At 37.0% G+C, this 18,278-nt stretch overlaps 2 protein-coding genes across 3 annotated transcripts in view; one reads left to right on the top strand and one right to left on the bottom strand.

Annotated features, from left to right (window-relative positions):
- The window catches only part of PPTC7 (protein phosphatase targeting COQ7), a 37,833-nt gene extending 30,212 nt beyond the window's left edge, over positions 1-7,621 (top strand). The window contains exons 4-6 of the mRNA XM_031948569.1: positions 1,248-1,371; positions 2,650-2,779; positions 3,729-7,621. Coding sequence (XP_031804429.1) covers positions 1,248-1,371; positions 2,650-2,779; positions 3,729-3,787 — 313 coding nt within the window. The 3' untranslated portion in view covers positions 3,788-7,621. The remainder of the gene's footprint in view (positions 1-1,247; positions 1,372-2,649; positions 2,780-3,728) is intronic.
- Positions 7,622-9,175: 1,554 nt separating this feature from the next.
- RAD9B (RAD9 checkpoint clamp component B) overlaps positions 9,176-18,278 on the bottom strand; it is a 54,378-nt gene continuing 45,275 nt past the window's right edge. For both annotated transcript variants that reach the window (XM_031948565.1, XM_031948566.1), the window contains one exon: positions 9,176-9,923. In XM_031948565.1, the coding sequence (XP_031804425.1) occupies positions 9,798-9,923 (126 nt within the window). In that variant the 3' untranslated portion in view covers positions 9,176-9,797. The remainder of the gene's footprint in view (positions 9,924-18,278) is intronic.

Raw genomic sequence — 18,278 nt, 5'->3', positions numbered from 1 at the left:
TTTTCCTTTATAATCTGATTTTTCTTGTGCAGCATGATAATTGTGGAAATATGTGTAGAAGAATTGCACGTGTTTACCATGTATTGGATTACTTGCCTTCTAGGGAAGGGAGTAAGAAAAAAAAAATTGGTGCACAAGGTTTTGCAAGGGTGAATGTTGAAATATCTTTACATGTATTTGGAAAAATAAAATACTATTAGAGGAAAAAATGAAAATATGTTGCAATTCAAAATCCTTGCTTCAGAGAGTCCATTACCTAGATAATTTATAGCTATCAAACCAAAGAGAGATTATAGCACAAGTTTATATAGCTATCAAACCAAAGAGATATTATAGCACAAGTTTCTATGTATTCTTGACTATATGAATACTCGGGATTCCTTAAGATAGCACATATGCCTCTGTATGTAGATGGAGGGGAATTCTCCTTGTCACTTACTTTGCTCTGCTGCTTAATTCAATGTCTTGATTTGGGTGGGGGAAAAGAAAAGAACTTAATGTTTGTTGAATGGAAGAAAAAAAACACTATCTCCTAATATATAAATCCATAGTCAATCAATAGAGCAAGATCTAATTATAGATATCTAAGATACAGTAAATTCTTCTCTAGAATAGATAATATAGATACTTAGCAGAAAAACATGTGCAGAATTTCTGTGCTTCCTAACATGGGAGTTCATACTCTTTCAGCCCCAGCCCTCTCAGTGATGTTTAAGACTTGGGCCCTTTAGAAAATGACTCATTTTAACCAGGAATTTTGAAGACTGTTAACAGGTGAATCATCTTAAAGTCCTTCATTTCTCTTTGAATCACATGAGATTTAGCCTCATTTCAGTCCTGATTTTTAATTGATGCGATCTGTTGTCCTCTGAAAATACTTTTATATTTTCTTAATGTGAACTTGCTTCATCCTGATTTCTATGTCCCTCTGTGTCCCACAAAGAATAGCCATTTTAATAGAAAATAAGCTAATTTGTATAAACTGTTTAAAGTAGAAGGGGCTTCTGGGTACAAGCAGCCCAAATTGAAACATGATTGTCCCCCTGTGAAAAAGGAGCCTAATTGGATGAATTCTTTCAATTACTTGGTCCAGATTCAGGCACATAAAGGTAAAGAAAGCTTCACAATGGATAGTGGTTCCAGTGATACAAACCAAAGAAATTCCATTACTCTGTGATCTTTGTACCATGTCTGTAAATGATTCCTTTCCCTTCCCTCTGTTGCTCATGACCTTGTCATTTCCACAGCCCGGATGCTGCTGACAGCACTTCTTTTGACGTCCAGTTAGGGGACATTATCCTGACAGCCACAGACGGGCTTTTTGACAACATGCCCGATTACATGATCCTCCAGGAGCTGAAAAAGTTAAAGGTAATGGAGAACAAAGCTCACCTGCTAAAGCTCCCAGAGAGGCCTCAGCTCAGGGTGGGCAGTGCTGGCTAAGCCCCAGTTTGCCAGCCTGGGCAAAGGAATCATCTTTCAAGTGAATGCAGATGTAAAGACTGGAAAAATGGAGCTTGTGTGCGTGTGTGTGTACGTGTATGTAGAAGCCAACTATCGGGAAAGTAGGCAGAGTTAGTGTTAAGAGAATAAGTAGCAGATACTTTTTAACCTTGTTTTGTCCTTTCAACTTCTGGTTATAATGATCTGGCAAAAAGTGGGGATGATAAAACAAATGGCATAGGTTGCACCTAGAACTGGGTGAAGTTCACTCACAGATGGGTGAGGTGCCATCAGAACTCCCACCAAAAAGTTTTGTCTCTTAGAGGGACCTAGGAGGAAATTGTCAGCTTTTTTTCTGCTCCTTTGGTCCCTACATTGTTCCTCATTTTGGGTGTACGGGCCAGTGTTTGTATTATTAGCTGTTTCCTAAAGAATAAGTTTGCCATTGATGCTGGGTCTTTTAAACTGGGAGTGAGGGGAGAAGGGCCTTTTTTAAACATAGAGAAGTCTGTCTCGTACTACCAAGAATACTTTCAAGGCAGCAGGTCTTTTTGAAGTGCTCCCTATATTCCAAGTCCTGTGCAAAGCTCTGGGGATAAAAAGGCAGGCAAAAAAGACAAGATCCGGCCTCTGGGAACTCCCAGTCTAAGAAGGGAGACCTCACACAGGCAATTCTATACAAATAAGGTGGCAGCAAAAGGATTAAGGAGGACTGAGAGACTTCTTGACTTAAAACTCAGAAGCAGCCAGGAGGCGAAGTGACAAGGGAAGGAGTTTCAGGCATTGGGAACAGCTGGGGAAAATGTGTGGAATCAAGAAATGGAGCCTTGGGGAGAGGACCAGCCAGGAGACCAAGGAAACCCATGGACAGGAGTGAGCATTAAGAAGAGTGGAAAGATAGGCAGGGTTTTAGAAGTCAGCCAGAGGACTATCTGGGAAATAATGGAGGACAACATGTTCAGATCTGTGCTTTAGGACGTCCCTTTTGCCCGCCAAATAGAGGATGGACTGGAGGCAGGTTGGCCAGCCAGCAGTGCTGCTGTTCTGGGAGCTGAGAAAGTGATTGAAAGATAAAGAGTTTGAAAAATGCTACTTTTTCTGAGTAATGCTTATGTTGGATTAAGAAATCATGTTCCTCTCACTCTAAATCTGTGATCCTCCATGAATATTCCTTTGAAAAATAATTTCATTTGTCCTTCATTCCAGAATTCTAATTATGAGAGTATACAACAGACTGCAAGAAGCATTGCTGAGCAAGCTCATGAGCTGGCATATGACCCAAATTATATGTCACCTTTTGCCCAGTTTGCATGTGACAACGGATTGAATGTGAGAGGTGAGTAAGACTTCAGGAAGCTTTTGGAGTTCTAGGGCACAGAAGTGGAATGAAAACCTCCTCAGCAACAAAAACATGGGCCTTTCTTCTCATTTGTCCCTCACCTCCCTACGCCTTTGGACCAAGGTCACCAGATAGTGACCACCTTTCAGCACCTGACTCTGTTGGCTTTCCAGAGCAGGGATCACCTGAAAGTCCCCAAGTCCCAGAACCACTCAGAACTTAGTCTTTGGACTAAGCCCAAAAGACTTCTGGGCAAATCCAGGAAGAGACCAGGCATTCCAGGCAGCTTGGCCAGTGTGTCCCTCACATGTTTGACATTCTGCTTCCTCCCTTGCTGCCACAGTGTTCACTTCAAAAAGAGAGACATTGTTAACCCTGTCCCTTTCTATTTGGAGACACACGAGGGTTACAGAGTCACTTTTTAAAATATGACTTGACCACCATGATAGGTAGCTGCCTCATGGAGCTTCTGCTTGAATGAATTCTTTGTCACACGACCCACATTCATGTTGGTGTGTGTCTGCCAGAGTTGATGAGACTGGTGGGCTTCTGGCTGATGCAGGACCCTCACACACAGCCTTGAAATAAATGTGCCACAGCAAAATGCTTGTGACGCCTTAGCTATTTGGCAGAAATGCTAACCACTTAATGGGGAAGATCATGGCACAATTTTGGCCCTTAGGGAACCTCTCTGGGCCTCAGTCCATTCGGTGCTTTCAGGTGCTGAAGCAGTGATCCTTCCCTAAAGTAGGAGAGAAGACCTCATGGGCCAGCCAGAGCCCCTCATGGCAGGGGAGCACTGGCCACCTCCAGAAGGGGCTGCCCTGGCTTTCTCAGAAGCAGTCTTTCTGTCAGGAGATCCCACCAGCTTGTGTCCCACTAGGGAGCTGCCACAGTGGAGGCTCGCGTGGCAGTTGTGAAATGATGTAATCCTTTCTCGTTTCAGGGGGAAAACCTGACGACATCACCGTCCTCCTTTCCATTGTAGCCGAGTACACAGACTAACTCCCCTCGATGTCAACCTCTGACTTTCCTCTTCCTGTGTGTGGACTGTTCCTGCTGGCAGGACCGCGTTTTCCTTCGCCGCCGATCTCAATGGCCAGTGATTTACGCCTGTCGCCTGTCTTTTTACAATCCAGTTGAGATCCTTGTTACGAACCACTACTGTCATACTACTAGCTCATGTCTGCCAGCAACAACTGAAGAAAACGCAAGACTTGAAGTTTGTCCTTCATCACTAGTCATCCTTAGCAGGGAGAGATGGAAGGAAGACCTTCAGAGCCAAATCAGTGGCTGCTACTTTCCAGAATTCAGTCGAATTGTTGAAACTGAGTAATGTTGGTAGATTGTAATTCCAAACTAGAATGTGTAAAATGTGTTTTTTAAAAACCATCATAAATCGTACGCTACTACATCTACTAGAAAAATGCATTACTCATTGAAGGAAATGTTACACACGAACCTTCACATGCATAGTCTGTTGTTGTAAGATGATAGAGTATGTCTGTGTGTTTCTGGTATAACCCCCTATTTTTCAGGGGCTTAGAATTCTGCTGTAAAACATTGCTCTGAATTCATTTTAAGCTCTGGATTCATCTTAAAGGCTTGAGCCCAGGAGCCCTTTCATTACAAAATTGAGAGAGAAATCAGTTTAAACTCTTATGGATGCAAATGTTTGTGCTTTTTAAAAAGATGCTTAATTGTGCTCCAGTGACTAAAATTTTAGTAGCTCATTAGTCCAGATAAAATGGGCTTATGGGATAGTTTTGAAAAGCTATGAGGGTTAAGAGAGGAGATACTCTTTTGTCAAGTTTAATTGGAAGTCAGGGGAGAGGAAATATTCCTGAAATTGTAAGTAAACTTTTTAAAGCCCAGAGATATACGATTTTGGCTAAAAACCCTCTTCGACTTTCTGAATGTGTTGTGGGGAGGTATGCCAGTGTCTCTGTGCAAGGAGGAGAGATCGAATGGAGGTTCAGGGATTTGAAACGCCTGGCCACGACCTTGAATGGTGTTGGCTTCTGGTTACGTAGACCTTGTTAAAACCCACTCTGTGTAGCACACACTGCATCAAGTTTAAGTTGATGGGTTGATCAGCAAACACTTAGTGTAATGGCAAGAGCACTTAAAGACCCCAGAAAAAAAATTCTTGTGAAAATCTGACATTGGAAGTTTCCCTAAAAGAAACTCGGGGATGTCAGATTCAAACTTAATGTTTACAGTTTCTTAATAGCCATTTTACGATATACTGTTTCCATTTAAATTACCCAGCATCCAAATTGTCCATTATCTGCAAGCTGACATTTACTTTTGAGGCTCATTTAAAAGTTGACTGCTGTAAAGATATATTTTGGGGTCAGTTTTCCTTTTTTCCATTAACTTGGTGGTAGAAAGATATATACTTAGAAATCCTTAAATTAAAGCCATGTTTTATATATACATATATATATATATATTAAAAAAAAAAAAAAAAGTCAGGTAACATTGGTGTTTAGATGAGAATGCAATTAAACCAGGTGTTGTAAGTATCTACTTGAGGAGAATGTGGAAAAAAAAAAGTCTTGTTTTCCTCTAAAGAAGATCTTCTGCCTAGTTTATTGCATTAAAACTGTTATGTTTGAGGTTACCTCAACTGGTTTTAAAAGATTTTTTTTTTTTTTTTTTTGTGAAGTTGTACTGTATATTTGCAAAACTGTATGTCAGGCTTTGGTTTTATTTAAAAATTGTTTAACATGTACCATGTACATGTCATTACTATATTTCAAAGCATCATGCTTGTAACAGGCATTTCATTTATAATGAGAATGAGTTATTCATTTGTAAGCCGTTCAGTAATTTATCTACTATTCCTAAATTGGCATAATGTTAGATATATATATATATATATATTTTGAATCACCTTTAATTACATGTCAGAATGCCTTAACTACCCTAACTTGATAAAAAAAAAAAATAGCATTCTTTGGTAGAGGGGGGGATGGGTGAGGGGAGGGAGCGTTAGAATAATGCGAAATTGTAGTGCTGTGGTAAGACATGGAAGAGTGAGTGTGGCACGTGGCGGGTATTTATTTTGCACAAACTATTTGCAGTCTATATGTTTTTAAGAAACAGAAGGTTGCATCCAGATGGATTTTTTTTTTGAAAGGAATATATTCATATTAAGGCTGATGGCTTAATTTCTTTCGTTTGGGGTTCTAAATTTTTTCTAGTCTGAGGCATTTGGCCTCTTGATCTGGATGTTTTTGCATTAATTTTCCAATGCCTCCGATTTTGGTTCCTGGGAAGAGGAGAGCTGGTAAATGACTTGGCTACTCTGCTCAGATTTAACCCCAAACGGTCTATATAGAGCTAGCCAGGTGGTATTTTACACAGTTGACTTAATCAGCTTAAAGTCTTGCTTGACAAATGGTTGCTAGAGAATCGAATCAACAATTTGTTCTTGTGATGTTGAGAGTTCTACCGTGGAAATGCCCTAGTACTTGACCTATAAATGAATAACCCAAAGTCTTTTCTCCCTCTTTGTCCCTCCCTTCCCCTGTCTTCCCTGTGCTATGGGTGTCATAGCCACCCTTTTGCTAACTGTTAGGGGGATTATCAATCAGCCACTGCTCTTTCCCTTTCCCTCAGCAGTTTGAGATTGTTTTTGACCCTTTGGGGAATTCTAGATCTTGGGGAATGACTGCCTGAGCTGTGCCACTTCATAAGTGTGATTTTAAACCTGATGTTTGTGCTAATGAGAGCTTAAATCAAGCAGTATAAGTGAAGCCATTTGCCTCATGTAATGGACTTTTATAGCAAAAAGAGAAAATTTGGATTTTTAATTTACAAATTACAAATTATTTATCCCTCACTGGATGCACCAAAGACCAGTAAAGTTTATAGCTTTTCCATCTATATTTATAAAGCAATACTGTATTATAAAGAATTAATATTTTTATCACATGCTTGAAAATTTTATTTTGTTCTGTTTGAAAATGTGCACTCTAAACATATCAAAACCTTATTTCTTCCTACGAACTTAAGCTGCCTGCGCACAAAAAAAAATCTACTGAATGGAGATAACAGTGGGGTCCATGTGCTTTTTTTTTTTTTTTTTAAACCCAGGGTAGAGGGAAGAAGAAAAATAAAGAGAAAAACAGTAAATTTTTTTTTTTTGGGGGTCCTATAATAGGGTAATGTAGTGGCTTGACATGATTGATGGGTACTAAACCACAAAGAGAATCCATTCCAGGTATGTTTGTTTGAGGGTCGTACTTGTATAAAATATTAGGTTCAGTGCTTTGCTTGATGGAGAAAGTTTCCTCTGTCAAGGGAACTATTCTGAAGTAAACATCCCACACCAAGTAACAAGTCCAGGAGTGTGGGATTTCTTTGGAGAAAGTCAGTGTTAAGGATACGTAGATAAGATGGGCTTTTGACTACAAAATGTCTTTGCTTTCAGATTTTAATGATTCCTTGTCACCTTACTTGCTGTCTTTTGTTCAAACTAGCACTTCCAATTTCCCTGGGAAAAAAATACATTGCACTTAAGGAAAAAAAATTTTTAAATATGGAAATTAGAATCTTGATTCCATTTCTACAGATGAACATGTGAACAGAGAACTCACATAAGATTTTGATTCCAATCTTAGGAAATTTGGGGGAAAAAAGAATTCTGAATTGAAAATCGGCTATTTCTTTCTATTCAGATTTAACAACTGTGTCAAACGGCTTATGGCAAAGTTGGCTAAAATAATAAAGCAAAATTGAATCTGTACCTGTACTAATGAGAATTTTTTTTCTTTTGAGACTATCATTACCTGTCTTCTAAGAGGCAAGTACCTGAATTGGATGTCTGAAGTATAACTTATGCAGGAATAGTTATGTACATACATTTAAATAAACTGTAAAGATATTTAATAAATATAGTATTTATACTAAAATGGGTGAATATTTGTTTTTATTTGAAGCAGTAACTGAGTAATATAGATTGTTGTTTGTTCTTGAAAAAGCCTATGACATCAGGGAGGCAAGTGAGTTGGATTTAAGTGAGGGGAGGGCTGGGCAAGGTCCCCTGCCTCACTTTCCCCTATGGCCAGATATGGCCTGGAGGTGGCTCTGGATACAATGGGAGACCTTGGTCTTTCTAAGCTAGGGTCTTCAACAGGCTTATGTTTGACTGAGGCTGCACCCATTCAGTGATGAAGATTTCTTTGCCTCTACTAAGTCACTATTCTGGGTTAGGACCTTGGGCAGCGCTCGTTCGTTTTAGAACTGAGAGTATATATGGCCTTGTCATAATATCACCCTAACTTCTCCCCAACTCCACTCTCAGAGATCCTGCTTTCAAACAAATGAGCAAGATAGAAAATTGCCTCATTTGAAAAGGTCTTACCTGTTTGCCTCCTAATTGGGTGCTCTCTGAACTTGGCGTCATGGAGCCCCAAGTGCCCCTTGTGACCATTCCACTAATTTGGGTGCTCTCTGAACTTGGCGTCATGGAGCCCCAAGTGCCCCTTGTGACCATTCCACTAATTTTAAAGTGACTGCACGAGGATAGTAATAGTCTAAACCCTTGTACTGCTTGGCCAGGACTTGCAAGGTCACAGAGCCATCCTTGGACCATAGAGCCCAACATTGTAGTGAAAAAGGAAATCATTGTGTCCTTGGTCTTCCAGTAAGAATGCTCTCAATTTAGTATGGACTGATCATCTTAAAAGCAGTTTTTATGTTTTTCTTCTCTTAAAATCTGTTACCGGGAATGGCTCCCTGGATAGGAGAATACTAAGTTTCATACAGGAAGGTCATATAAAAACCAAAGAGATCAATCAAGAGGTTGACAACAACCTACCTGAATTTAACACTTGAGAAGTGCAAGGGCAAAAGCTCAGGGAGGGCTCTCTTATCAGGCTGCTGGAGACTCATTTACAGGCATCAAGTCATATTGGTTCTGACCCAAAGAAATCTGTTCCTAACCCAATGCCTGCATTTGTGGATTTCTCATGGTGTCTGCCAGTCAAGTTCCTTGTCAGTCATAGTTGCTGGTTTCTCAGAGACTTGATAGAACTCACAAAAGTCTAGTTGTCAGGTTCTAAAAAAACCCATGAGCCACTTTGGGGAAGGGAAAGGCCAGCCAAAAGGTATTACAAAGCAATGTTTTTTGCTGTTCAAGATTTCTTTGGCTTGTGTTTATCAGGTAAACTACCATCAGTAGAGGGACAGGGAAAGAGTAAGGTCATTCCTATTCCTACCTTTAACCCAATGCAGACTCTTGTTGGGAGTGATAAAAGCTACTTTTTATGGGTATATATGCTGAGACATTTGGGGTATTAGCTCCTTTAGGGAAAATTTTCAGTCTTACTAAATAAAATTACTACCCCCTATGTTAGAAAACTCAAGACTGGAAATGTCAAGTAACAAAATGGACACTCTTGTTTCACAGATGATTAATTAGATTTTTATTTTCAGGATGGTCCCTCTGGGACTTAAGGAGTTAACCCTTAATCCAGAATTTCTCAACAATAAGAAAAAAGCTGACATTACAGTTTTAGAGTTTGAATCTTTGCACCCAAGTACCAATGTTATCCATGAATCAATCGCAAAACAACATTATGTGGCAAGCTATGTTGACGTATATTAAAGAGTTGGTACTGATTCCTACAGGTTATTAGCCACTGAATAAAGTTTAGGTGTTTTAGTTAAACTGACCAAGTTCTATTGTGAAAAGACACTGAACTTCTGCACTTTGAGAAGGGAACTGAATGTTCAGCTGGGACCACAGAGAAGAATGGTGACCTTGGGCTTCCCCTAAGGCATCACAGATCACAGTAATGGCCTATATTTTACAACCAAACACATTTAATAACATTTAAAGTGATATTATTTTCAATCCTATCAGAATGAAGTACTATGAACCCCTTAAGGTATTCTCTTTAAATAAAAACCTTATAAGAACTTGTTCAACAGATGCATGTTTTAGTAATGGGTCATCCGTTCTACCATCTGGAAGCTGAACTTGCGAAGCCATCATTCAACATCAGGAGACTTGGGAGAACAGACTATGACTGTCGTCATCTTCATTGTCACTTGGTGTCAGATTGAGCCATGGTTGGTTGAAGTCATGGTGCTTAGGTGAAACTGCTCCAAAAAACAGGGAACAAAACTGGTGGGGAGGAAAGGGGAGACAAGTGAATTACAGGGCTTATTTCAAAGTGAGCTCCGAAATTACCCAGCCCTCCTCTTCTCCCATGACAGCTTTTTTCAGAAGGTGATCTAAAGGCCGGGACTCATCTTGCTGCTTTAGAGACTCTGGAGGCATGAGCAATCACATCCAAATCTTGTTTTCCACATCCTTCCAGGGAAATTCAGAAAGTTAATTGCTACTATTTCTGCTTCTAATAATGATAGCATTTATTTAACACTTCAAGATTTGCAAAGGGCTTTACACATTATCTCAACTCAATCTTCAAAACCATCTTGAGTGCAGTCATCCCTATTATACAAAGAAGCTCCTGGGGTGTGATTTGACCAATAAATATCTGAGGTGTAGATAGTGAATTCCAGATTCAAATCCAGGGCTGGAGCTCTGCACCGCTGGCACCTCCCTCCCTCTGATGGCCAGCCTGGGACAGGCATGAATCCTAACACAATCACCGGCATTCAGTACCAACAAACATTAAATACTTATTATGCAGCAGGCACTTTTGTGCTGGTGATTGATAAAATACAAAATTGAGATCCCTGCCTTCGAGAAGCTTATTTCTGCTTAGGATATACGTTCACATGAGTAAGTGAAAATAGATAGATGCACAACTATAGCTATATATGTATAAATAAACTACAAAATTTCAGATTTCAGAGGAGGTATAAGTAAATCAAAAAAGGTCTCTCAAAGGAGTTAATCACTTGAGCTGAACCTTTAAGGGAGCTAATGGTTCCAAGAGATAAAAGTAACAACACGTATAATGGAGAAAAACTAATTAATAATGGAGAATATTCCAGGCATGCATTTTATTATATAAAATTCCTTGAGCAGGGGAGTTATCTAGTCCAAGACTGTGCTTTAGGAATATCAATTTGACAGTTTTGTGGAGGATGACTTTTATAAAGAAAGGGTGGATGGAGGAAGACAAGTTAGTTATTGCAATAATTCACCCGAAGCCTTGGAAGCCAGAATCAGGCATGGGGTCATGAGCGAGGGAATGTACTTGATGTCCTAAGTCTTATGAAAGTAGAAATTGACAGGGTTTGGCAAGTGATTGGGAATTCAGGACAAATGGAAAAACACGAGGCAACAAAGCTGGGTCACTTGAAAAAATAGGAATATCAGGAAAAGGTCTAGGCTTAAGTGTGAAGATAAGAGTTCTTAGGGAGTTTGATTTTCAGAGTCCTATGGGACATGCAAGTGGAGCTCAGAAGAGCTGAGAGAAAGGCAGACTTTAATTATCTGTTTAAAGAATTCAAAGGAGTTGATGGGATTATTGAGAGGGGTCGGACATCTCTTGTGCAAGGGCTCTCTGCTGTTTAGAGCTGAACTATCCTGACTAAATGTGGTCCTGAGCTACAGTGGATGTCAAGAAGAAGCGAGGGCATGTCTGGTGAGGGTGGGTAGTAGTGGGTAAGGTTGCTCCTGACTCTGGGTACTTACTTATAAGGGAGCTGAGTTCTGGTTTTGGTCAAGGAGAAGACCTGAAGTTGCAGCAGCTGGAGGCTCTGCAAAGAGCAAGAGTGTTGACTGGCATAATGTGGCTGGGGGCCCTAAACATGGCTTGGGAATGAAGAAAAGTGCCTCAGATTGGGTCTGGGTTAAAGCTCAGAAAATAAAAGTAAAAAGGATTTAAGGCCTAGGATACATTCTTCATATTCCAGGATTAGATCTTATTATAATAAGCTGCTAGAAACAAAAATAAAAAGGAGTAAGCAAAGAAGAAAGTACCCAACCATAGACAGCTACTACAAAGATAGAGAAGATCTGGTTTGTATTCAGGGGAAGATATTCAAGTAAAAAAAGCCATTCCTATCCCAAAGAGGTAATGTCAAATGGTAACAAGCTCAAAAAGAGTTCTTGAGAGAACTTAAAAAGGATTTCAAAAATCAAATAAGAGAGACACGGGAGAAATTAGAGGAGAGAAAAAAAGAGCAACCCAAGAAAATTATGAAAATAAAGTCAACCAATTGAAAAAAGATTCAGAATCTTAAGAAAATGACTCCTTGAAAACTAGAATTGGGCAAAGGGAAGTTAATGACATTATAAGACACAAGAAATAATAAAAACAAAATCAATAAAATGAAAAAATAGAAGACAATGTGAAACATCTCATTTGAAAAACAACTGATCTGGAGAATAAATCAAGAAAAGACAATATAAGAATTATTGGACTACCTGAAAGTTATAATAATAATAGAATTGATGCAATATTATAAGAAATAATTGAATTGTGCTAAAGTTCGAGAACAAAAGGGTAAAGTAGAAATAGGAAAAAAATCCACTAATCACCAACTAAAAGAGATCCCAGGATGAAAACCTACAGGAATATCATTGTCAAGTTTCTAAGGAAAAAATATTATAAGCAAGGAGAAAAAAATTCAAATACTGTGGAGCCACAATCAGAATTACATAAGACCCAAGTATACTAAAAGACTGTCTTTCTTGAAACACTATATTTCAAAGAGCAAAAGAACTGGAATTGCGGCCAAAAATAACTTACCTAGCAAAGTTAGGTATAATCCTAAATGAACAACAACAACAACAAAAAAGACATTTAATGAACTGAAAAACTTTTAGATATTTGTCATAAAAAGACCTGAATTTAATGGAAAATTCAACATATAAAATCCACATAAAGTAAACATCAAAGAACATTATGATTCTTTATAACAATTATGACTCAATAAAGTCAAACTACTTCTTATCTGTGTAAATGTTATCAAAGATTCTTAAGTACCCAAAGTACTTGGGTATTTTGAAAGAAAGGTTGGAGCTCAGTTGAATATGATGAGATTTTTCTAAAAAACAAAATTGAGTAGGAAAAAGTAAAAAGGAGCAATTGTCTCATACTAGGTGTGAGAAGGGAAAAACTGATACGGAAGAAACAGGTTAGGTTCGAGGACTGGTAGTGCTAAGAACCTTACTCTCCTCAGATCTGGGTTAAAGAAGAAACAACATATACATCTAGAAGGGTATAAAAACATTTCTAAATTTATAAAGAAATAAAAAGGGGAGGAAACAAGATAAGGGAGTTTAGTAGGTATAGTACAGAATTTAGGAGATTAAGAGAAGAAAAGGGAGAGATTCTTAAAGGTGAATAGAATAAGGAATAGAAAAGTAAGGGGAGATTATAAGGGAGGATTTTTTTTCTTATTTGTTAATTTATTTATTTTAATATACATTGCTTTATGAATCATGTTGAAAGAGAAAAAAAAAACAAAAAGATAAAATCATGGGAGAGGAAAAAAAAAAAGAAGTGAACATATCACATGTTGATTTACATTACATCCCCATAGTTCTTTTTCTGGATGCATGTGGCATTTTCTTTCTTTTTTTTTTTTTTTTAATTTTAATAGCTTTTTATTTACAAGTTATATGCATGGGTAATTTTACAGCATTGACAATTGCCAAATATTTTGTTCCAATTTTTGCCCTCCTTCCCCTCACCCTCTCTCCTAGATGGCAGGATGACCAATATATGTTAAATATATTAAAGTAAAAAATAAATACAAAATAAGTATGCATGTCCAAACCGTTATTTTGCTGTACAAAAAAAATCGGACTCTGAAATATTGTACAATTAGCCTGTGAAGGAAATCAACAATGCAGGCGAGTAAAAATATAGGGATTGGGAATTCAATGTAATGGTTTTAGTCATCTCCCATGGGAGGAATTCTTTTAACAAGATGTGGATTAGGGAGGTGATGGTTAAAAATAAACTAGAGGAGGCACAAGGTAAAAAGAGACTGAGAAGAACAATAAGGAAAAATAGAATGGAAGGAAATACACAAATAGTAATTGTAACTTTGAATGTGAATAGGATAAACTCACCCATAAAATGGAAATGGATTATAGAATGAGTTAAAAATTAGAATCTGTCAATATGCTGCTTACAAGAAACACATTTTAAAATGAGATAAAAAAAGAACTTTATCAAATATAAATGGTCAAAGGATATGAAAGGATATTTTTCCATTAAAAAAAATCAAAAATAATTTATAGTCATATAAAAAAATGCTCTAAATAATTATTGATTAGAGAAATGAAAATTAAAACAACCTTGAAATATTATTTTGTACCTATAAGATTGGCTAAAATGACAGAAGGAGAAAGTGATAAATGTTGGAGAGGATGTGGATAAAGGAGACCCTTAATTCACTGTTGGTGGCTCTGTGAGCTAATCCAACCATTTTAGAGAAGAATCAGAAATTATCCCAAAAGAGTTATAAAGCTGTATATACCCTTTGACCTATTAAATCTATTTTCCAAGATGATTAGGGGGAAAAGGAAGAGAATCTATATGTTCTAAAATATTTATTACACCTGTCTTTGTGGTGACAAAGAACTGGAAATTGCAGTCAATTGTCAATTGGAGAATAGCTGAACAAATTGTGATGGAGTATTACTCTACTATAGGAAATGATGAGTTCAGTGATTTAAAAGAACATGAAAAAACTTGCACAAAACAATGAAGAGCAAAATGAGAAGAGCCAAGGGAACACTATATACAGTAACAGCAATATTGTTTGCCAGTGCCAGTGTGACCTAGATGTAAAGGGAAGATATTACAAGAAAATTGAACCACATAGAACATATAAGCTATCAAGACTTATGGATAGGTAAACAATTGGTAAATGAAAGAGTATTGTGAGAAATAAAACAGATAATTTTCATTACATTAAATTAAAAAGGGTTTATGTCTAATGGTAACCATGAGGCTGAGGGGAGGGAAGAGGAAAAATTATATAACTGTTGAATATTTGAAAGGAACCACAAATTATATATGATAGATCTGCATTTTCAGGTGCAATTCTCTTTTTTCTTATTCTACTTTGTTATGGAAATCTTGTTATATTTCTTAAGTTCAGAATCAAATAAAATTTTGATTTAAGAAGGAAGCCCAGGACATAGTCCTGAATCCAGACAAAGGCAACACATTGCATAATCTTATGAAAGAGACAAAGAAGAATCTTATCATGTAGAAAGAGACCTATGACAAACAATGTCAAAAAAAAAAAACAAACAACAAAAAAAACAACAACACAGAAAAAGAATCCATAAGCAAGGAGGTGGTTAACAGAATCAAATACTGCTTTGAGAACAAGGTGGATGTGGACTGAAAAAAGGTCTTTGGGTTTAGTCATAAAAAGATTGTTAGTAACCTCATTTCAGTTAAATGGTGTGGAGGGAAGGCAAACTGAAAGAGTTATGGTGTGGAAAAGTCAGAAAAGAAAATTTTTTCCTATTAATTTGACCATGAAAGGGAAGAGAGTTAGTTATAGGATGATAGCTTATGAGTTTATTAGGGTTAATAAAGATCTTTTGAAGATGAACAGAGGAGGCATGTTTGTGGGTAGCAGGGAAGAAACTAGTAGATGAGGAGAAACTGAAAATTAGGTAGAAAAAGGAATGATTTGAAGGGGAAAAGCCCCAAAAGAGATACAGGGGGATGGGATCAAGGGCATAAATAGAGAGATTAGTATTTGCAGAGACCAAAATCGAAAGTTTTGGCATCTCATTCTCCAAGATGGGATGGTATTCAGTTGATCTGGGACTGGGATGGAGAGGAAGGAGGAAGATATGGCCTGAATTATTTCAGTGAAGTATGAATGGAGATCGTTAATTGAGAGGAAAAGGGAGCAAAGGCTGATCTGAGAAAAGAATGTGAGAGAAAATCAAGCAGAAGAAAAATAAAAGGATTTGCTCACAGTAGTAGGAGTATAAATTTATAGTGGACCAAATTAGCATGGTTATATGACATCCTCCAGGAAATATTTAGCAGTACAAGTACAGGAAACGAAAAGGTAAATGATTGGAGTCATCTTACCAGTCCTACTAATCCTTTCCAAACCCTTAACCATAGTTTACTAATAATAAAAAGTGGCAAAGGAATCAAAGCACAATGTAAAGTTCAACTATAACTATACAGTCAAGATTCTGAAACATAGAAATTGAAATCAGAACATGAATAATGGCCTGGAAATGTAATGACAAAGTTATAGTAAGGACAGAAAATAGGTTTAAGAAAGATGAAACGTGAAAAATTGGAAGATCAGGAAGTTCTAGTTAGAGAAAATTCAGCTATGGATTAAAGAAATAGAACATTTGTATGTGATAATGAGATCAAGGTGATGCCCATCCCTCTGTATAGCTAAAATGAAGGTGAAGATTTTGAAAACTGGGGGGTTAATGCATTGGGAAGCAAGGAAATTTGACAGAATGCCAGCATGTCCAGCCATATGACTTAAATCCATCAAGGATATTGAAGTCTTTTCTCCTCACTTTTCTTAGGTGTCAACTCCCTGCTACTCATTTTTGTTCAACATTTCCAATGTAAAAGCATTTCTCCTTTCATGACAAATGTTGGAAGGGCTACAGAAATACAAGCACATGGGACTATGAATTGGTAATATCCATTCTGGAATGCAATTTGGAGCTATTCTTTAAAAGTGTATTTTAAAAAAGAGCTGTACCCTTTGACTCAGTAATAATATAATGAGGTGTATATCCCAAAGAGACGAAAGAAAGAGAAAAGATATTCATATATGGCAGTTCTTTTTAATGGCAAAAAACAGGCAAGTAAGGGGGAAATGGGAATCAAATGGTAAGTGGCTAAACAAATTATGGTATTGGGATGTAATAGAATACTATTACACCATAAGAAATGAAGGGGGTTGCTTCAGGGAAACCTGGGAAGACTTAAAATGAACTGATGCAATAAAGTGAATAGAAGCAAGAATACAATTTATGCTGCAACAACAACATAAAAATGAACAAATTAGAAGCACTTAGGAACTCTAAATATTTCAATGACAAAGCAAGAGTCCAAAAGAAGAATTAGAAAAAAAGTGACTCCCCTCCTGATAGAGAGGTCATAAGACATATAACCTAAATATGCAGGCAAGAATGTTTCTGGACATTTATGTTACATAAACTAAGAATGGAAGATTATAAAAATACAAGGTGACTTTCAAAAATATAAAATACCTAAGCTAACAGAACACCATATAGAGATCTGTAATGGAAGAAGAAGAAACTCCTGTTTTCTATATGAAATTTACTGGACAATTTTATCAAACTTTAAAAGAAAAATCAATAAATGATACACAAATTATTCTCAAAAATAAAAAATAAAGCATTCTATCAAACTCCATCTATGAAACAAATATTCAAAAATTTTAATAAAATCTTGACAAAAATATTACAACAAAAATTTTTTTTAAATCCATCATTATGGCTAAATCAGATTGATTCCAAGATGGTTCATCATCAGAAAAACAAGCAACATAATAACATTAATAACAAAACCAAACAAGACAATATGATCATTTCAATAGATGAAGAAAACAACCTTTGACAAAGTTCAATATTCACTTATGCTAAAAGCACTAAAAAGGGAAGAAGAAAAAGAAAGAAAATAATCATTTTTATACCGCCTACAAAGGGCAGCTAGATGGTAAAGTAGAGCACCAGGCCTGGAGTCAGGAAGGCTTATTTTTCTGAGTTCAAATCTAGTCCAAACATTTACTTGCTGTGTGACCCTGGGCAAGTCATGTCACTGTTGGTCTCACTTACTCCTCTGTAAAATAAGCTGGAAAAGGAAATGACAAGCTATTCCAGTATCTCTGCCAAGAAAATTCCAAATGAGGTCATGGAGTTTGAACCAACTCAAAACTATTGAATTGAACTAAATACCAAGCAATGCACTAAGAACTTTACTAATATTATCTCATTTGAGACTTATAACAGTTCTAGAAAATGAAGCCAAAATGGTTAAATGACCCAGGATCACACATCTAGGAAGTATCTGGGGCTGAATTTGAACTCAGATCTTTCTGATTCCAGATCCAACACTCTATCCACTGTGCTATCTTGCTATCTAGGTCTAAAAAGAATTTATGTTCTTTAAAACTAAAAGCAAGAACTCTATGTAATGGGGGAATACTAGAAACTTTCCAAACAAAAACAAAGTAAGGATGCCCCTTTTCCCTACTCTTATTTGAGATAACTCTAAAACTATTAGAAATTTTAATAAAGCAAAAAATGTATGAAATGGGGAAAAGAAGCATTAACACTATCCCTATTTGCTGATAATATGATGATTTACTTGGAAAAATCCTAAAGAATCAGCAAAGGAGCTAAGTTGAGCTTTAGCAAGTTGCCCATCACCAAATGAAACTTCAAAATTCAATAGTATTTCAATACAATAATAACAAAATCCAAAAGGCAATAATAGAAAGGGATAAAGCACTCAAAATCATTTTAATGCACTACCTGTATAGGTATATAACTGTATAGTATAGTATATAT

This window comes from Sarcophilus harrisii, chromosome 1 (genome assembly GCF_902635505.1).
Source record: "Sarcophilus harrisii chromosome 1, mSarHar1.11, whole genome shotgun sequence".
NCBI classification, from domain to species: Eukaryota; Metazoa; Chordata; class Mammalia; order Dasyuromorphia; family Dasyuridae; genus Sarcophilus; species Sarcophilus harrisii.
Note: the sequence above shows the minus strand (reverse complement) of the source record. Positions and strands in the feature narration are given on the sequence as shown.